Raw genomic sequence first — 21,578 nt, forward strand, 5'->3', positions numbered from 1 at the left:
TGTGTGTGTGTGTGTGTGTTCTTTGTCATTGTTGACCTGCCTGTGATTCCTGAAGGGTGTTATCTGTCTGATTTGCAATGATGAAATAGTCGACCAGTTAAGTGAATTTGTGTCACAGTTATATGAGTTTATGACAGCAGAGCAAGCGAAATGCTATTTGCTATGTTCTTGCACCATTTCTTTACCATCTGATTTCCTCACTAGAATTAGCCGCAGAATGTTTCTAGCTTTCCATCAAAATGTGATAATGACGATGAAGAGGTGATTTTTTTTTTTTTTTTTTTTTTTTTTTTTTTTTACAATACCGAAGAAACAACGTAACTGCTGATGACGTCATGATGCAAAAAACAAGATAAATTTCTAAGATGAACGGAACACACACACACACACACACACACATTATTCACACACGTCAGTGTTTGTTTTGAAATGCGACATTGAAAGAGAGGGAAACCAATAGAAATATGAAGACGAATTCCATAAGACAAGGGGAGGAAATTACTAGTCAAACATATTATCCCTCATTATCATATTTTGCAACACAGATCGGTAAGAGGTCACACCGGCCCTTTGTCCAGTTAACACTTGTAAACTTGTGTCTACGCTTTTCTCTTCTTTCTTCTTCCTCCTCTCATCTGAGACAAAATTTTCAGGGCGGGGGTGGGCGGAAGGGAGACGGGGGGGGGGGGGGGGGGGGGGGGGGGATGAAGACGATACTCCGTGAAAACTGGCCAAGCCTCTGACTTCTGCTCCTCGTGTATGACGACATCGGAAAAGAAAACACAAAAAAATCACGTCACCCCATCAAACTTAATGACGACAATACAACATGACGCAAAACACACATGGGGTTCACATGATTAGACTTCAAAACTATAAATGATAACGACGAACATGAGAGATGAGGATGAACGATGAAGAAAACGATGACGTCCAGCAAACTGCCAGGAGGTGTACCAAGGAACGACTTCTTTCGGAACAAAATCATGAAGAGTTCTAGACGAGCGAGGTTCTCTTATAGCAACTTGCATGAGACAGCAGCTGCCAGATTTTCAAATTACACAAATGTGATGAAATGAAGGGGAGTGAATATGTACTCAGTTCAAGGTATGGGTCAAGATATAGAAAACAATATTAACATGTCGCGAAGATGATTAGAAGAAGAGCTGCACACATACACACACACACACACACACACACACACTATATCGAATCAGCGTACAAGTGTAAAGGTTCCCGTTCCTTTGATAACGACGTAAAATAAACAAATAAATAAATAGATAAATAAGCAAAACAAAGCAGAAAAGAAGTAACAAATGATGCTGTTGCGCACCATAGAATGACGCGCGACAACAATACAACACAATACAACATAACACAACACAACACAACCACTCAACTCACGCTTCACTCGCTCACCTTTCAATGTCCAGGTGGCCGAAGTGTCCTGCGGAATTCTGCACGTCTACGTGTCCACCACGGACCCTAAGCCCGGCCCTCAGGTGTTTGACGGACTCTACACTGCAACCCCGGGGTATCCCGCAGTCCTGCGGATCGTGGAAACCCTGTTCCAGGGAACCCCTGTCTACGTCACGGTGGTAGGAACCCGCCTGCCGGCCCCAACGGAAGCCCTGAGCATCTGCACTGACTACAGCTGGACTGTGGGCCCTGAAGTCAACACACGTATGTGCACAGGATTGTGGTGGTGTGGGGAGGAGGGTGGCAGGGTGAGGGGTGTATTGTGTGTGTGTGTGTGTGTGTGCGCGTTGTGGGGCGCGCGCGCGCGCACACACACACACACACACAAGTTTGTGACATTTTGTCATTTCGTTTGAATTTCCAGTCATGATAAGTGGAAGGAGGGCTATTGACGATGCTGCTAATATGGTTTGATCAGGGACTACTGTACTTGATAAACGCTGTAGTCCTCTCAAAATAGGTATGTCTATCCCGGCGTCAACCAGACCCGAGAGATACAGACACCTGCAGTGTTGGCTAGGAAGTTTGTGCAACACTCTCAAAGACTGAACCATGATGTGGACGGACCAAGTCTTCCCATCTGAGCCCATAGCACACTCAACTCTTTGCTTGTGATTGATTTTTCGATTAAAATTACTGATTGGTTGATCGATGAAATTTGTTAATTGATTGATCTATCAAAATCAATGAGTGGTTGATCGATAAAAAAAGGACGATTGTTTGATCATAAAAGTTAATGAGTCTTCAGTCAATTAAAAATCAGTGATCGATCAATCAGAATTAATGATCGTTCGAAATGAATGATAGGTTCATCAATGGTTATTAACTATGGATATTACAGTTGAGAGTATTTATTGATGAATGGACTGCTTGATTGATGACTCGACTGGTTGACCGATCGATCTGACAGGTGTCCAGGTGAGGTGTGTAGAGAACGGCGTAACAAGGGACTGCACTGAGGGCGATGTCAGCGATGCCGGATTCTGCTCTCACAGTGAGTTCCCTTGGATACTTACTCTCACCGGAGATTAGAAAAGAGAGATAAACCACTTGCAGAAATTGTTGAAGCCAGGCAGCCTGCGCCGCGGCACGCATTCATTATTCATGAGCTGCCTTTGCCCGCCCAAACTAAAGGAAAGCGTCAGTCGAACGCAGTCTCCTGAGTGATTTTATAATTTGGATTACACCTTTTTTCCCTTTTCTGTTTGCTTCATCCCACGCAGATGTCAAACTCAATTTTGTTGTGAATAACATTCCTAAATATTTATATGTATTGGTTACTTTTATTTCCCTATCACCACAGCACCATTTTTCACGAGTCGAAAGATGACCTCCACTGCGGAAAACTATAATATTAGTCTTATCGAGATTCACTGTTTGTTGTAGTCTGTCTATTTCTTGCTTAAGGGCATTTAATTGATTTTGTAACCCTATGGGTGTGTCAGACAAGAGGACAACATCATCAGCAAATAGCATTAAGAGCAAATCTGTTGCGCCAGGTATCATTTGTATTCCATGTCTCCCCTTCTTTGATAACTCCACTGCCAATTCACTGATGAAAAAGGAAAACAGCTGTGAGCTTAGCATACAGCCTTGTTTAACCCCTCTTGGACACTGAAAAAAGTCTGAATAAATACCTTTGTCATGAACACATACAAGTACAGAATCGTAGATGCTTTTAACAGCCATGTAAAACTCCGGAGAGAGAGACAGAGACAGAGACTTAGAGAGAGAGATAGAGCACAATACAACGGTCTGCTCGGGCAACATGAAGCTTTCGTATATATATGAATTATATATATGATTATGTACATATAGATAGATTTAGATTTACATACTGATAGATCTATATGAAATTATGTATGTATGTATTCATGTATGCATGTATGTATGTACAGACAGATGTTAGAAGAGAGACAGAGCTGAATATGCGTTTTATGTTTTGATATATATATATATATATATATATATATTGTTGTTGTTGTTGAAGAAATGGTGATATAAACCAGAAAGTGTGAAGAAAAAGTAGCGTTACGAAAACGCGGTTCAATAATTAATTTATAACTGTCTCTCTCATGTGCAACATTGCGCTGGGGGGGGGGGGGGGGAGTTGGTGGTGGGGGGAGCTGCTTTATTTTCTTTTTATATTATCTACATTCAAGCAGCTGCAAACGTGCTAAAAACCAAGCAAAAATGAATCGGTTTTCATTGTATACAGCGAATCTTACTACACGTGGGAAATTCCAGGCATAACTTAACTTTCGCTTTACTGCAGCTGAACCGTCAGAACCGACCAGTTTCCTTCAGGTGGGGAAGGAGAGGGTGATTTACCCCCACCCTTCCGCACTGCGTGTGTGCCCCAAAACGGCTTCAGCACTGTTATAGACAGTAAGAAGGGGCCTGCCGCGAGTGGTTTATCTCTCTTTTCTAATCTCCGCTCTCACTCAACCCCCCCCCCCCCCCCCCGCCCCTCCCTCCCCTCCCGCCAACTCCGCCCCCCTCTCTACATACATACATACATACGCGTGCACTAACACGTTCACATATACTATCTCTCTTTCCTTTGCCTCCTGTCTGACTCCTTCTTCAACTTCAATTCCACAGTGTCTTTATACTACTACTACTACTACTGATGATGATAATAGTAATGATAATTGTTATCATTGTTACTATTATTGTTATAATCATTATTGTTATTACTGTTATTGTTGTTGTTGTTATCATAATTATTATTATTATTATTATTATTATTATTATTGTTGTTGTTCTTATTATTGTGTCACACCCACCAGGTGTTGACTGGACCTTACCACTGGACAACCCCTGCACTGAGGACAACATCAACAATGGGAAACTGCGACACAGCTACCCGTATGACCCCACCAAATTCCTGATGGTGTGTATAGATATGTACACGTTTCAGTCCATGACTTTTAAGACCCCAGACTCAAGGCCCGTGCATCTACCGGAATGGAACCTTACCAAGCCAAACCAAAATATTAACTCTTCTCCTCCTAAATCTTCTGGACCTGACTCAACCCATTTTCTGCATGAAATTCGTGATGATGTTTTACTATTCGTTATCCACGTTGCTAATACCTCTTTGTCCAGTTGTGTTTTTTTCCAAGTATTTACAAATAAGTACTTGTCTGCTCTTGATCCAGACTGTCTTAAAAACTACAGACCACTTTCTAACTTATCATAGCTGCCATCATTCTTGGTTAAAGCAATGTAAAGCTTTTTTTTTTTTTTTTTTTTAGAAAGATTCGACATTCAAGACCGATCATAATTTCATAGAAATAGAAAATGAAGTTATGAACCATCCTACTTCTCCAGAAGAAGTTTTGAGTGCACTTACAAAAATAAAAAAACCGTAAAGCTGAATGGCCTGATGGTATTACTGGAGAACTGTCGAAAATACAATTTGAACAAATTGTGGATTAAAAAAAAATGAAATGCTTTCTTTGATAAATCTTCTTTTTTTTTCTGAAAATTGGTGCGCATCAAAAACGCTTCAGTGATATAAGAAAGGTGATCCTGATCTGCAAATAATTATGGCGGTATTTCATTGTAGTAAAGTGTTTAGTCCAATCATTGATCGCAGACTAAAGGAATATGTACAGTCCAACAATATAGGACAGGTGAACACCATGGAGGGATTAAACAAGGATATACAACAATTGATCACATGTTTACTGTTGGCACTTGTTCAAAAACATTTTCCTTCAATCATAAACTCTAGCATTCATTGATTTTGAAAAGGCACTCAATTCCATCAACAGAAATTTATTAAGGCATATCTCAATTAAGAATAGGATAACTAGAAAACTTTATAAATATGTGAAGAGCATGTATGATGTAGTTAAAACGAGAATAAGATGTGGCGATAAACTAACTGTTTATATTAATTAACTGTACAACATGAATAAAACTAGGGAACGTATGTAGTCCAATTTTATTTTCACTGTTCATAAACAAATTTGAGTTAGATGTAACAGATTGGGGGAGACACGCTGCTAGATTTACTATGGATTTTACGGAATTATTCATTTTACCGCTGGCTGATGATGCTTTGCTCAGAGACAGTTGTTGGTTTGCAGACGCAACTAAATGATTTGAAAAATTCAGCAAGTAGATTGCAGTTATAGATTAACACGGATACAAGTAGCATTATTGCATAATTGTTTTCAGAAAGGGGGGTTATTTAGCATCAAGGGTGAGAAGGTATACGATGATATTGCCATGCCTGTTACTAATGCTTACAACTATCGTGGGATTACATTTCTGCTCGTCTGAGTTTTGTAGCTGCCTGCAGAGGTCTTTCCAGTAAAGTTACTGAATATGATAAAAAATAAAATAAAATAAAAACAACAACAAAAAAACACAAAAAAACACTGTTTGTGTTAGATAACAATTCTCTTGAGCGTTTTACTGAAGTGTTTTTTGTACCCAGATTCAGTACAGTATGGTTGAGAGTTGTGGGGTTTGGATAAAAATGCTGCTGTACATCCCGAATCTGTTCATTTATTCGGACTTAAAAAAGTTTTTGGGTATTGAAATGAAAACGCCAAACGATCTAGAATATGGGGAAACAAATAATTATATATCCAGTTGATATAAACACTGCAGTTAGCTGTGTCCACTACTAGTAAAATTACTGAAAATGAATACTGATCATTTGCCACGAAAATCATGGAACATGCTGTATGACTTAGACTGAGAGGCAAAAGAAACTAGGTGTCAAATGTACAAATATTATATGTGAACTTGGGTTTGAGATTTCCGAGATGTAGGTTTAGATAATGTTGGGGTTTTTGGGGGTTTTTTGGTTTTGTTTTTTTTGTTTTTTGTTGTTGTTGTTTTTTCAATCCTTTTGCCAACAAATGATGGACCATAGATGGCAGAACTCGGATTACCATATTCAGTCTAGTGAAAGGTTTAGGATATACAATGGTTATGTCAGTACGCATTTTGTGAAGAATCGCCTTTCGTTTAATATGGATAGATCTCAGATTCATTTTGTCAAGATTTAGACTTGGTATATCGGAAATAAATACCCACAGATACAGTTATAAAAATATACATGATTCTGACCTCTTATGTCCATTGCGTAAATAATCGATGGAAGATGAAGTACTTTTTGTTTTAAAACGTCCCGTTTTGTGTGATCGACGTGGAAATGTTATCCCAAAGAAATATTATACATATCCATGTATATTTCGATTTGATTTGCTGATGGCCCCAACGGAGTAATACGTGATTTGACATTATAACTATATAAATGTTTTCACATAAGAGATATAATTACGTCATAATCAACTGCTCTAGTTCTGGCAACAGAAAAATTAATGGCCGCAGTGAATACTGAATCAGGATCAGAATCAGAATCCCCCACCCTCCCTCTCTCTCTCATCATCATCATCATCATCATCACCACCATCACCATCATTATCATCATCATCACCATATCTTTCTCTCTCTCTCATTGCACAAGCATGTATATTTACAGACATTTTTGTCATGAACACAAGTATTATGATTGTGTAGGTACACCAGTAAACGTGCACTGTGTACTTGAGTGTATTTGAATGTCATGTTTGTATTTCTTTAAGCATTTGTTATCCTGCCAATATTTTGATTTCCTTTCTCATTGCCCTGAGGGCTGGATGTAAAAAAAATGCATCTGCATGCTTATTCCACTTTCGTTCGTTCGTTCGTTTGTTCTCTCTCTCTCTTTCTGTCTCTGTCTCCCTCTCTCTCTCTCTCTCATCACGTCTCTCAACCTCCCACTCCCTCCACCCTAACATGTTTCGAATTATGTCCTGTTGCCGATGTTTTTTTCCAACACATTTTTTTTATTCGATTGTATTCTCTCTGTATGTTTTTTTTTTTTTTTTTTTTTTTTTTTTTCCTCAGTGCGACAAGCAAGGCCAATACCACATAGTGCTTTGCCCAGGGGGAGTTATCTTCAACGCCCAGACAGCAGACTGCGGGATTACCTCCCATGACCATACTCAATTCAGCCCTGGCACAACCACTTTCAACATCAACAGTGTCTGTAACCCAAAAGCTCTGGCCAACCACCAGTACTACCACGCCTACCCACCCGATCCCACAAAGTAATTAATAATTGATATATATATATATATATGTGTGTGTGTGTGTGTAGAGAGAGAGAGAGATGTGTGTGTGTGTGTGTGTATATCATTTATCATTTATTTAACTTTTTACACACACACACACACACACACACACACACACAACATGGAAGAGAAAGAAGTCTTAAAAAGAGCCGTGTCTGAAACTTTATGTACTTTATTTCTGAATCCCAGGTTCATCCAGTGTGACGAATGGGGCGGCGCCTTTGTCATGCCCTGTGCTCCTGGCACCGTGTGGTCCCAGACTGCCCTCACTTGCATCCACGGTTACGCCCACAACCCCACCCCCACTCTTAACACAACCCCCACTCCCACCACCACCCCTGACCCTACTGAAGCCAGCAGCACGGGCCCTGGCACAACCACTTTCAACATCAGCAGTGTCTGTAACCCCAAAGCTCTGGCCAACCACCAGTACTACCACGCCTACCCACCCGATCACACAAAGTAATTAGTTTGTGTGGGGAAGTGGGTGTGGGGATCTGTCTGACTGTGGGGGTGCGGTTGTGGGTGGAGGGGTGCCGGGGAAGTTTGGAGTGGTGTGGGAAGTGATTGATGGTGGATGGGTGGATGGTTGGTGTATGTGGGGTGTACGTTTGTGTAGGGGAGGGATTATGTGTGTGTGTGTGTGGTAGGGGAGAGGGGTGGGTGTACTTTGTGTAGGGAAGGGATTGTGTGTGTGTGTTTGTGTGTTTTTGTATTGTTTTTTCTTGGTTTGAGGAGATACTCTTGATTGGGTTTGTGGCTCTTTGTTCATGCTTCTTCTGTATCATCTGTTATTAATATCAGTTCTTAAAAAAGCACACACACACACACACACACGCACACACGCACACGCACTCACAAATACACACACATACACACACACAAACACTATCTCACACACACACACACACACTCACACACACACACACGCACGCACACGCACTCACAAACACACACACACACACACACACACACACACACACACACACACACACACACACACACACACACACACACACACACACACACACACAACATGGAAGAGAAAGAAGTCTTAAAAAGAGCCGTGTCTGAAACTTTATGTACTTTATTTCTGAATCCCAGGTTCATCCAGTGTGACGAATGGGGCAGAACCTTTGTCATGCCCTGTGCTCCTGGCACCGTGTGGTCCCAGACTGCCCTCACCTGCATCCACGGTTACGCCCACAACCCTGTCCCCGCTCCTAACACAACCCCCACTCCCACCACCACCCCTGACCCTACTCAGGCCAGCAGCACGGGCCCTGGCACAACCACTTTCAACATCAGCAGTGTCTGTAACCCCAAAGCTCTGGCCAACCACCAGTACTACCACGCCTACCCACCCGATCGCACAAAGTAATTTGTTTGTGTGGGGAAGTGGGCGGGGGGATCTGTCTGACTGTGGGGGTGCGGTTTGGTAGAGGGGTGGAAGGGTGCCGGGGGAGTTTGGAGTGGTGTGGGAAGTGATTGATGGTGGATGGTTGGGGTGTGTGGGGCGTACGTTTGTGTAGGGGAGGGTGTGTGTGTGTGTGTGTGTGTGTGTGTTTCCGTGTGTGTGAGTGTGTGTTTTTGTATTTTATTTTCTTGGTTTGAGGAGATACTCTTGATTGGGTTTGTTGCTCTTTGTTCATGCTTCTTCTGTATCATCTGTTATTAATATCAGTTCTTAAGCGCGCACACACACACACACACTACACACACACACACACACACACACACACACACACACACACACACACACACACACACACACACACACACACACACACACACATATATATATGTATATATCATTTATTTAAGTTTTTACACGCACACACACACACACACACACTCACAGACACACACACACACACACACAGTCACAGACACACACACACACACACACACACACACACACACACAACATGGAAGAGAAAGAAGTCTTAAAAAGAGCCGTATCTGAAACTTTATGTACTTTATTTCTGAATCCCAGGTTCATCCAGTGTGACGAATGGGGCGGCACCTTTGTCATGCCCTGTGCTCCTGGCACCGTGTGGTCCCAGGCCGCCCTCACCTGCATCCACGGTTACGCCCACAACCCCACCCCCACTCTTAACACAACCCCCACTCCCACAACCACCCCTGACCCTACTCAAGCCAGCAGCACGGGCCCTGGCACAACCACTTTCAACATCAGCAGTGTCTGTAACCCCAAAGCTCTGGCCAACCACCAGTACTACCACGCCTACCCACCCGATCGCACAAAGTAATTAGTTTGTGTGGGGAAGTGGGTGTGGGGATCTGTCTGACTGTGGGGGTGCGGTTGTGGGTGGAGGGGTGCCGGGGGAGTTTGGAGTGGTGTGGGAAGTGATTGATGGTGGATGGGTGGATGGTTGGGGTGTGTGGGGTGAACGTTTGTGTAGAGGAGGGATTATGTGTGTGTGTGTGGTAGGGGAGGGTGGTGGGTGTACTTTGTGTAGGGAAGGGATTGTGTTTGTGTGTTTTTGTATTGTTTTTTTCTTGGTTTCAGGAGATACTCTTGATTGGGTTTGTGGCTCTTTGTTAATGCTTCTTTTGTATCATCTGTTATTAATATCAGTTCTTAAAAAAGCACACACACACACACACGCATGTATATATCATTTAAGTTTTTACACACACACACACACACATACACACACACTCACAGACACACACACACACACACACACTCACAGACACACACAGACACCGACACACACACACACACACACACACACACACACACACACACAACATTGAAGAGAAAGAAGTCTTAAAAAGAGCCGTGTCTGAAACTTTATGTACTTCATTTCTGAATCCCAGGTTCATCCAGTGTGACGCCTGGGGCGGCACCTTTGTCATGCCCTGTGCTCCTGGCACTGTGTGGTCCCAGACTGCCCTCACCTGCATCCACGGTTACGCCCACAACCCCACCCCCACTCTTAAAGCAACCCCCACTCCCACAACCACCCATCACCCTACTCAAGTCAGCAGCACGGGCCCTGGCACAACCACTTTCAACATCAGCAGTGTCTGTAACCCCAAAGCTCTGGCCAACCACCAGTACTACCACGCCTACCCACCCGATCGCACAAAGTAATTAGTTTGTGTGGGGAAGTGGGTGTGGGGATCTGTCTGACTGTGGGGGTGCGGTTGTGGGTGGAGGGGTGCCGGGGGAGTTTGGAGTGGTGTGGGAAGTGATTGATGGTGGATGAGTGGATGGTTGGGGTGTGTGGGGTGAACGTTTGTGTAGAGGAGGGATTATGTGTGTGTGTGTGGTAGGGGAGGGTGGTGGGTGTACTTTGTGTAGGGAAGGGATTGTGTTTGTGTGTTTTTGTATTGTTTTTTTCTTGGTTTCAGGAGATACTCTTGATTGGGTTTGTGGCTCTTTGTTAATGCTTCTTTTGTATCATCTGTTATTAATATCAGTTCTTAAAAAAGCACACACACACACACACGCATGTATATATCATTTAAGTTTTTACACACACACACACACACATACACACACACTCACAGACACACACACACACACACACACACACACACACACACTCACAGACACACACAGACACCGACACACACACACACACACACACACACACAACATTGAAGAGAAAGAAGTCTTAAAAAGAGCCGTGTCTGAAACTTTATGTACTTCATTTCTGAATCCCAGGTTCATCCAGTGTGACGCCTGGGGCGGCACCTTTGTCATGCCCTGTGCTCCTGGCACCGTGTGGTCCCAGACTGCCCTCACCTGCATCCACGGTTACGCCCACAACCCCACCCCCACTCTTAAAGCAACCCCCACTCCCACAACCACCCATCACCCTACTCAAGTCAGCAGCACGGGCCCTGGCACAACCACTTTCAACATCAGCAGTGTCTGTAACCCCAAAGCTCTGGCCAACCACCAGTACTACCACGCCTACCCACCCGATCGCACAAAGTAATTAGTTTGTGTGGGGAAGTGGGTCTCTACGCTTGTGGGGATGAGGTTGTGGGTGTAGGGATGTGGGTGGAGTGTGGGTTGGTGTGGGATGGGTGGATGGCTTGGATGCGAGGGGTGTATGTTTGGGAGGGGAAGGATTGTATATTTATATATATATATATATATATATATATGTGTGTGTGTGTGTGTGTGTGTGTTTGGGGGTTGGGGGGAGATACTCTTGATGGGCTTGTTGCTCTTTGTTCACGTCCATCTGTATCGCCTGTTTATCAATAATGAAATATTCTTAAGAAAAGTGCACACACACACATACATGTATCTATCAATCAATGTATCTATCTATCTCTGTGTTTGTGTGTATAAAATGTGCCTTGCAGTGAAAACAAAATAAATGACTTTGTTTTGCAAACACACACACACATACACAGACACACCCACACCCACCCACATGCAAACATACACACGCGCACACATACAACATGAAAGAGAAGAGAGGCAAGACCAAGACTCACTTGTGATACACACTTAAAAGAATAGATAATGAGAAATCTAGAATAGAAAATAATTGAATTTGTTCAATTCATTAAAATGTGTTCTGTATTTGATATTATAAAGCTTCGGGTTAAGAAAAAAACAGCAAACCATTATGCATTTTCGCACCTAATATGTTTGGGCAAGAGGAAACTGTCTTACACACGCTGCTAACCTGCGTCTACAAATGACGTTCAAAAATGATAATGAATCATGTTTTTTAGCGTGGTTAATCGGTTACGATATTCGAAGTGATAACGCCGTTTAATTCATGTTATTTTGGTACATCTTGGGCGTTTAAGAAATTCTTTAAAGTCCGCAGTGAAGGAGATGTTGCCATTGCTCAAGCACACGAGAACACGTAGCCGATTTTCTCCAGATCTGCGGAGAACCGTGTAAGCTTAGTTACATCCGGAAACTATGACTCAATATATTCAATTTCTCATTTAAATACATTCCAGTCAAATCAATATCCATTTGAAGATACTCATGTGCAGTAACACGTTGATGATGTATTTTGTGTAACTGTATGTGTTCTATCCAGAAATTATATTTCTTTTCTTTTCATTGTGAACAACAAAAAAATGAGGTCATGCCGTCTTCTTACCAATCACAGCCTACGTTCCGGCACCTGGGAAGCGGTGATATGGTCTTTTCGGAATCCGGAATGAGCCTCAACTAAATAAACCGTTAACTTACTCAGTACGGCCAGTCCTCTCTTCTCCTCTACACAAACCCCTCGGATGTCCAGTGAGTGTCTGAATGACCCAACCTTTAGCTTCCGTCGTCAGAAGTGTGGTATTCTATGTCAACATTCACGTCTTCAGTATAAGAGCGTTCCGCTTGCAATATTTTGATGGTGGTAATTGGGGTGAAACGCTGTTAACGTCGTCTCTTTCGCCGTTCGTATGGAGAGAGTTAATATGGAGGGTGTGCAGGCCCACTTCGTCGTCTTTTCGTCAGGACTCCCCGTTTATTTTTTTTTAGTGAGAACCGCGTGTGCTTGCGCGTCTCCATTGCCGTTTTTTTGTTTCCTTGTTTTTGTTTTTTGTTGTTTTTTTGTCACCAAAAGGCTGAAATTTCGTCGTGGAAAACACTTGTTCTGACGACAGGATTTTGAACTATTTCGGTGAGTCATTTTGCAAGTTTACAAGCTATATTTCCTTTTATAATTACACCAGTTATTTGCTTTAATCTCCTATGTTTACTTTGAACGTATTTCTTGTCACATCTCTGCCAGAAAAGTATTCGAACTGATCTGTTTAAAATTTAACACAGAACCTCATCTGGCTTCGACTTTGGAGACACCTGACACACTGAATATCAGTTTGAGGCATCATTTTATCCACAGCATGTAGGTTTTTTCTTGTCTTTTTGAAATTGAGGGAAGGTGAAATTGTTGTTTTGGACAACTGTTGACAGGATCTATTATATGTATTCGGTTAAAGCAAAGGTTTCAAGCCGATTACATGATCTGCTTTCTGTCATTTATTTACGCTAAATCTCGATCAGAGAAATCTGTAACTTTTTTTCTGTTTTTCTTTTTTTCTTCTTCTTTTTTTAATATTAATAAACTTACCAAGTTGCTTTCATTTAAAATGCTGTATATGTCAAAGACCTTTTATTTTCAAGATAATTTTTACTGTTTGGTTCAGTCTGAGCAAATATAATGATGTGATCAAACTCTGCCGAAACGTTGTCTGAAGAAAGGCACTGCAAACCCAGAAAAGCTAGTTGAGGTGGTGGGCTTCCCATGACGTCATATGACCAATTTCTCGCGCTGCAAGTGACAGAAAGTCCCCAAGGAAAGCAGGCCTGCACACCCTCCCTAATGATCCGGAAATACGGCTTGATTCGGTAGACTTACAACCTATCACTGGTATGATTGTAAATAGTTCTTTTCTTACTATATTTCAGTCAAATGTGGTGTTGGCAGACAAAGTATTTCAAGAGAAAATGGCAGTGTTAAAGTTTACCAGAAACACACACACACACACACACACACACACACACACACACAACACAAACACAGCCAAACACCTGGTTATGACATAAACTCACTTTGTTTACACAAGTGAGTAAAAAAACAATGATTAACTCTCTCCATACGAACGGCGAAAGGGACGACGTTAACAGCGTTTCACCCCAATTACCATCATCAAAATATTGCAAGCGGAAGGCTGTTATACTGAAGAGGTGAATGTTGACAGAGAATACCACAATTCTGACGACGTAAGCTAAAGGCTGGGTCATTCAGACACCCACTGGACATCCGAGGGGTCTGTGTAGAAGAGAAGAGAGGATTGGCCGTACTGAGTGCGTTAAAACGATCTGTGTTTGCAGCTTTTATTTACTCTTATTCTGTTTTTTGTCAAAGGGGTTGACAGTATGGTTTCAAATTTTCTTTGTTGTTGTTTTTCATCCCAGGTTCATCCAGTGTGACGAATGGGGCGGCACCTTTGTCATGCCCTGTGCTCCTGGCACCGTGTGGTCCCAGACTGCCCTCACCTGCATCCACGGTTACCCCCACAACCCCACTCCCACCACCACCCCTGACCCTACTCAGGCCAGCAGTACGGGCCCTGGCACAACCACTTTCAACATCAGCAGTGTCTGTAACCCCAAAGCTCTGGCCAACCACCAGTACTACCACGCCTACCCACCCGATCGCACAAAGTAATTAGTTTGCGGGGGTGGGTGGGGGGGGGGGGGGGGGTCTGTCGGGCTGTGGGCATGAGGGTGTGTGTGAAGTGTGGGGTGGTGTGGGAGGTGATGGTTGGGGGTGTGTGTGGTATGTATGTGTAGTGGAGGGATTGCGTGTGTGTGCACGTGCGTGTGTGTGCGTGCGTGTGTGTGTGTGTTAACGGTCTTGGGATTATATTCTTGATGGGCTTGATGCGTTTTGTTCACGTTTCATCTTTGTATACATATATATGTCATGTTAATGAAAATAAAATAAATGGATTTGTTTTAATTTTATTTCATTTTTAGACACACACACACACACACACACACACACACACACACACACACACACACGCACGCACACACACACATACACACACACACACACACACACACTCAGACACGCCATTGAAAAAAACAACCCGATACTTAAAAAAAAGTCGCGTTTGCAACTTTCTTTGCTTTTTTCTTTCTTTTTTTTCAATCCCAGATTAAACCAAGGTCCCGTGTGCAGTTTGCAGTTTACGCACGTAAAAGAACCGATAGCAACAGAAGGGTTTTTCCTGGCAAAATTCTGTACAAAAATCCAATTCGTTAGGAAAAATAAAACTGCAGGCAGGTAAAAAACACAAAAAATGAGTGGCGCTCTCAGTATAGCGATGCACTCTCCCTGGGGAGAGCAGCCCAAACTTTACACAGATAAATCTGTAGTAAGAAAATAGAGTAATACAATAATACAATACTATACAACACAATATAATACAATACAATACACACACACGTACACACACACACACACACACACACACACACACAAACACTGAAGAATAATAGTGTGTAAAAAAAAAAGAGCCATGTCAGCAACTTTTTTTTTTTCTTTTCTTTTTTCAATCCCAGGTTCATCCAGTGTGACGCCGGGGGCAGGGCCTTTCTCATGTCCTGCCGTCCGAACACAGTGTGGTCCCAGACCGCCCTCACCTGCATCCACCACGTTCTCAACGTCAGGTCTGCCCTTACACCCACCCCCACCCAGTCAGGAAACTGCATCCACGGCCATCAATACGCCAACCCTGACAACGCCAGCTCGTATTTCCAATGCGTTCTCGGGTCACTTGTGAAAATGACATGCCCCGCTGGTCTTGTTTTCAATGTGACTGCGCAGCTGTGTGACTACTGGCGGCCCAACGACTCATGCATACACGGCCATCTTTACGCCAACCCTGACAACGCCAGCTCGTATTTCCAATGCGTTCTCGGGTCACTTGTGAAAATGACATGCCCCGCTGGTCTTGTTTTCAATGTGACTGCGCAGCTGTGTGACTACTGGCGGCCCAACGACTCATGCATACACGGCCATCTTTACGCCAACCCTGACAACGCCAGCTCGTATTTCCAATGCGTTCTCGGGTCACTTGTGAAAATGGCATGCCCCGCTGGTCTTGTTTTCAATGTGACTGCGCAGCTGTGTGACTGGCCTTAAAAGGAGGAGGAGGAAAAGGAAAAGAAGAAGATGATGATGGTGAAAAATCATTTCCTGATAACCAGAAAAGAGAACAATACTTTGGATTTTTAGCGCTTTGTTGCTTAAACTAATGAAAAGGAGAAACGGAAGTCCATATTGCAGTTTCTTTTAACACCTCTTTCAAATTATCAGCAAATGAAATAACGCACGTGTCCACTTTTGCACTGCCTGACTAGAAGGGAATGAAACCAGGGAAAATAAGTTACTTTTTAGAGATCTTTGGGTCATCAGTAATTTGTAAGTGGAGTTTTAATTACAGTCGCAACTGTGACAAACGTAAACTGACCTTTTCTCAAGGCCCGCACATTCCACAGGGGCCCAGTCTTTATACTGTGTGTACCGGACCCAGTCTCCTCCCTTTTCTTTACTTGCTGACCGAGTGAACAGACAAACAATGGAGACCTCGTCCTCCTCTAATGATGATGACGACCTGTAGTCCAGCGATTTATTTGCCTTCATTTGGCCATTTCTTGGTCGCTTTATGTTTTGAACACAAACTGTTCTAATCAATCCGAACAGCAGTCTTGTCATTTGACAAAACTATTCTCATCGTCATTCCGATAAATCAGTGCATTATCAAGGGAAAAATTACATTTTTTTTTTAAAGGAGGCATGTTGGCTTACCCATCCGTGGCAGGTCGGCCCCAGAGGCCAACTTGCCTCATGGCCAAGGGACCAATTTGCCCTAACCCTGACACTTTTATTTCGAGGGGCTCCATTTACCACTGTCACTGGGTTGAGCAGAAGCGTCTTCACTCACCATAACCTTTGACATGCAGGTCTTGTTTACAGCTGTATATGTCTCACTCATGCCATTCACAAGCTCTGAAAACTCCAAAAAATGAATGTACTCTTCATGACAAAAATCGGCTGTCGTTTCTTTTCATTCAGCACACCAGTTTGCAACACATAGGCGCCACATTTGCATGGCGAGAAGACAGGCCAACATGCAACTTGGGCATGTGACCGAAAGGATTGAAAGCCACTAAGACAATTTAAAAAAAACATAAGCCACAAGGCCGAGGGGTCCGGGTCTTCCCTATATTTTATTGGCAGTTAATTCAGTTAGGCCCAACACTCGGCTTATATCACAGATTGACATAAGTTCACATTTGGGCCAACAGCAAAGTGAGAGCTGTATTATCAATGGTTTCTCCAGTCAATGGGAAACCATTTACAGCATAGTCTTTTGTGAAGGACTATGACTCTCAAACTAGGAGGCAAAATTGCACTGGCTCTTAGTGCTGCAGCCTCGTGGGCTAGTTGGCCTTTGGGAACCATCCCAACACGGACAGTCCTGAAACCCTCTTGGCCGAGAGAGTGGGGATGTACTTGGGCAAGACACTCTCCACTATAATCAAATTCAAGCCCAAATAGTCGGAACAGCAGTTTCCTCCTCTGCTGTTCTGATGGTCACAGTCGGACACGACTGACTATCATATATATATATATATCATTCAGTGAATCCTAAATACTTTTTTTTTTTTTTTTTGCGCACACACACACACACACACACACACGCGCGTGAGAAAAAGAAACAACACAAACGCACGTCTCACACAGCAGTGACATACAAACGCGTGACGAAGAAACACGCAAACACACGTGACACACAAACATATGACACAGAGACAAACACACTTCACACATGGCAGTGACACACGAACAAACGAACACATGTGACACAAAGACACACATAAAAGTCTCTCTCTCTCTCTCTCTCTCTCTCTCTCTCTCTCTCTCTCTCTGCATTTGGGTGTATTTGAATGTTATGTGTGTACTTTTATAACCTTTCGAGTATTTTTGTTTCATTTCTCTTTGCCCTGAGGGCTGGATGTAAAAAAAAAAAGCATGTGCATGCTTATTCCACTTCCCCCATTAAAAAAGTTCGTTCGTTCGTTCGTTAGTTCTCTCTCTCTCTCTCTCTCTCTCTCTCTCTCTCTCTCTCTCTATGTGGTTGTGTGTCTGCGCGCGCGCGCGTGTTTGTGTGTGTGTGTGTGTGTATGCGCGCGCATAATTGAATACATATATTTAAAAGTAAATGAACAATAAATGGAAAAAAAACAAAACACACACACACAAAAAACACACGAATGAATAAGAAAATATGAACAAACAGATAAATAAACCAATAAATATTTGTACAACAAACAACATACCACAGACACAGCATATCACAAACACAGAACATATCACAGACACACAACATACTACAGCGTATAACATACCACAGACACACAGCACACCACAGACACACACAAAATACCACACACACACACACACACACACAACTGGTCAACCGAACAGCATTTCAGCTGAGTCAGATGCAGGTGTACCTCTTTGTAGTGTGAGTGTTTATGTGTGCGTGACATGTGCGTTGTGTTTGTGTGTGTGTGTGTGTGCACATGTACGGCTCGCATGTGTGTGAGGTATGTTATCCGTGTGGGAATATGTTTATGTGTGTGTTTGTGTTGGAGTGGTGGTAGTGGATGGGTTTGCACCTCTGTGATATATATATATATATATGTGTGCGTGTGTGTGTGTGTGTGAAGGTGTTGGCTGGTGGAAAGGCATGTGAATGTGTACATACAAGAGCATGAAACACACACACACACGCATGCAACACGGAAACACACGCACACACACACACAACACACACACACACACACGGGAGCAAAAGATCGGAGAGACAGATAGGGGGGAGGTGGAGCAGGTACAGAAACAGAGAGAGAAAGGGGTGGTAGTCATCTTTTTACCTTGGAGAAACATAATTTTGTTTGCTGTCGTTTTCTCTACCGATAACATTATCATCATGTATCACACAGTTCTTGCTTCGCTACTCCTCTCTCTTCCTCTGCAGATTACACGGGGTGGATATGTAGGAATGGGTGGGAAGATAAGCTAAGAAGATAAGAATAACTTTATTATCTCCAACTGGAGAAATTTGGTCAGGTGCATTATCACAACATAGACAAGTAAACAACATGGGGACCATAACTGTAAAAGTCAACAACAGCTTTTACGAAGATACAAATGTAAAAAATATCTTATACACTGTTTCATACATACATCCACACACTGCAGGTAATAACTAGTATTCTTAATGTAAAAACAGAGAGAATTAAGAAACATTATTTGAATATAATTATAAACATAGCCTACTATACTGCACATTGATTATAATAGACAGATAAGAATAAAGATACGTTACGGAAAACCGCAACCAGATAATCAGCACACACCCGCACCCACCCACCCCACACACGCGGATTACTTGATTAAACAAGAGTAATAAACATATGTTCTGAAATAAAAGCATTTCACATATTCGCTTTTAAAAACATAGCAATTAATTATTACATCGTAATTATTAACAGAAATATATTTTGAAGGGGGAGATGGAAAAGGGTCAGGGAAACAGACGTGCACAGACTCCACGAAATTGGCACAAATCGTTCACTGATGGTCAGAAACGTTCGAAAATGACGAATAGGAGGTAAATGTGTGGAGTGGTAGCCTAGAGGTAACGCGTCCGCCTAGGAAGCGAGAGATTCTGAGCGCGCTGGTTCGAATCACGGCTCAGCCGCCGATAATTTCTCCCCCTCCACTAGACCTTGAGTGGTGGTCTGGACGCTAGTCATTCGGATGAGACGATAAACCGAGGTCCCGTGTGCAACATGCACTTAGCGCACGTAAAAGAACCCACGGCAACAAAACGGTTGTTCCTGGCAAATTTCTGTAGAAAAATCCACTTCAATAGGAAAAACAAATAAAACTGCACGCAAGAAAAAAAAAAGGGGTGGCGCTGGAGTTTTGCGACGCGCTCTCCCTGGGGAGAGCAGCCCGAATTTCACAGAGAGAAATCTGTTGTGATAAATACAAATACAAATACAAATACAAATACCGCTCCATTGGAACACGATTTTTCAGGCGGTCAGTTAGTTCCCTTGCACCGACACCGACACTGCCGGGATTTTTTTTTTGGGTGGGGGGTGGGGATTCTCGCCTCCTTGGTATCTTGCGTGTGAGAAAAGAAATGCAAGTCCAGAGGTGGGTTTCACGAGGTGATCTTTGCAGCGGTAAGTTTGCTTAGAGTTAAGGAATCTTCCCCAAGTATATGGAATTTACCGTGGAGTTAGGTACATTCTAAGTTTGCTTAGAGTTAATTAAGAATGTTCCCCAAGTATATGGAATTTACCGTGGAGTTAGGAACATTCGAAGTTTGCTTAGAGTTAATTAAGAATGTTCCCCAAGTATATGGAATTTACCGTGGAGTTAGGAACATTCTAAGTTTGCTGTGTGTATAAATGCGGATGTGAGTGCGTGCGTGCATGCGTGTTTGTGTGTGTGTGTGTGTGTGTGTGTGTGTGTGTGTTAGTGCTATAGTGTGTGGATGTTTGTGTATGTATATGTGTGTGTGTGTGTTCGTGCGTGTGTGCGTGCGTGCGCGTGTGTGTGCATGTTATGTGTATGGGGATCTGTGTGCGCGCCTTTCTCTCTCAACGCATGTGCCTGTCTGTCTCTCCATTACAATCGTAACAAGAATAAGAGAGGCAAGGCCTTCAAGACTCACTTGTGATACACTTAAAAAAAAATCTAATCGTTAAAATGTGTTCTGTATTTGTTATTGTAAAGCTCCGGGTTAAAAGAAAAAGAAAAAAAAAAAAAAAAAAATCCTAACGGCAGATTCGAACCCCGCGTGTTTGGGTGAGAAAAAAACTGTCTTACCCATTACACTATCGTGGCTCCTTAGCTGACGTTCAAAAATATAATATTTAAACATGCTTTTTTAAAGGGCGATAAATCGATTGCGGTATTCGCAGTGAGAACGCTGTTAAAATCATATTATTCTGGTGTATCTTGGGCATTCAAAAAATCTTTAAGGTCAATTAGAAATTCTTTTTACGTCCGCGGTAAAGGAGACGTGGCTATCGCCGCAATAACACTGCAACATTTAGCCGTTTTCTCTGGATCTAGATAATAATAATAATAATAATGGATACTTATATAGCACACTATCCAGAAATCTGCTCTAGGTGCTTTACAAAAACGCTTTTGATAGCATAAAACATTATATCTATGTTACATACACACACCAAAATGTGACCACACACACACACCCACACACGCACGCACGCACGCACACACGCACACACACACACTGCATACATACATTTTAACATACATGTGTATCTAACAGCTACCCTAACACATACACACACATAGGCAGGCACATACTTAC

General features: G+C 42.7%; 1 protein-coding gene across 1 annotated transcript in view; it reads left to right on the plus strand.

Moving 5' to 3' along the window:
• The window catches only part of LOC143289621 (uncharacterized), a 29,428-nt gene extending 11,675 nt beyond the window's left edge, over window positions 1–17,753 (plus strand). Inside the window, exons 8-18 of the mRNA XM_076598664.1 lie at window positions 1,434–1,683; window positions 2,390–2,473; window positions 4,272–4,375; window positions 7,396–7,598; window positions 7,812–8,084; window positions 8,727–8,999; window positions 9,619–9,891; window positions 10,470–10,742; window positions 11,323–11,595; window positions 14,557–14,805; window positions 15,712–17,753. Of these exons, the coding sequence (XP_076454779.1) occupies window positions 1,434–1,683; window positions 2,390–2,473; window positions 4,272–4,375; window positions 7,396–7,598; window positions 7,812–8,084; window positions 8,727–8,999; window positions 9,619–9,891; window positions 10,470–10,742; window positions 11,323–11,595; window positions 14,557–14,805; window positions 15,712–16,294 (2,838 nt within the window). The 3' untranslated portion in view covers window positions 16,295–17,753. The remainder of the gene's footprint in view (window positions 1–1,433; window positions 1,684–2,389; window positions 2,474–4,271; window positions 4,376–7,395; window positions 7,599–7,811; window positions 8,085–8,726; window positions 9,000–9,618; window positions 9,892–10,469; window positions 10,743–11,322; window positions 11,596–14,556; window positions 14,806–15,711) is intronic.
• The last annotated feature ends 3,825 nt before the right edge of the window (window positions 17,754–21,578 follow it).

The sequence above is a fragment of the Babylonia areolata genome, chromosome 14, assembly GCF_041734735.1.
Source record: "Babylonia areolata isolate BAREFJ2019XMU chromosome 14, ASM4173473v1, whole genome shotgun sequence".
NCBI lineage: Eukaryota > Metazoa > Mollusca > Gastropoda > Neogastropoda > Buccinidae > Babylonia > Babylonia areolata.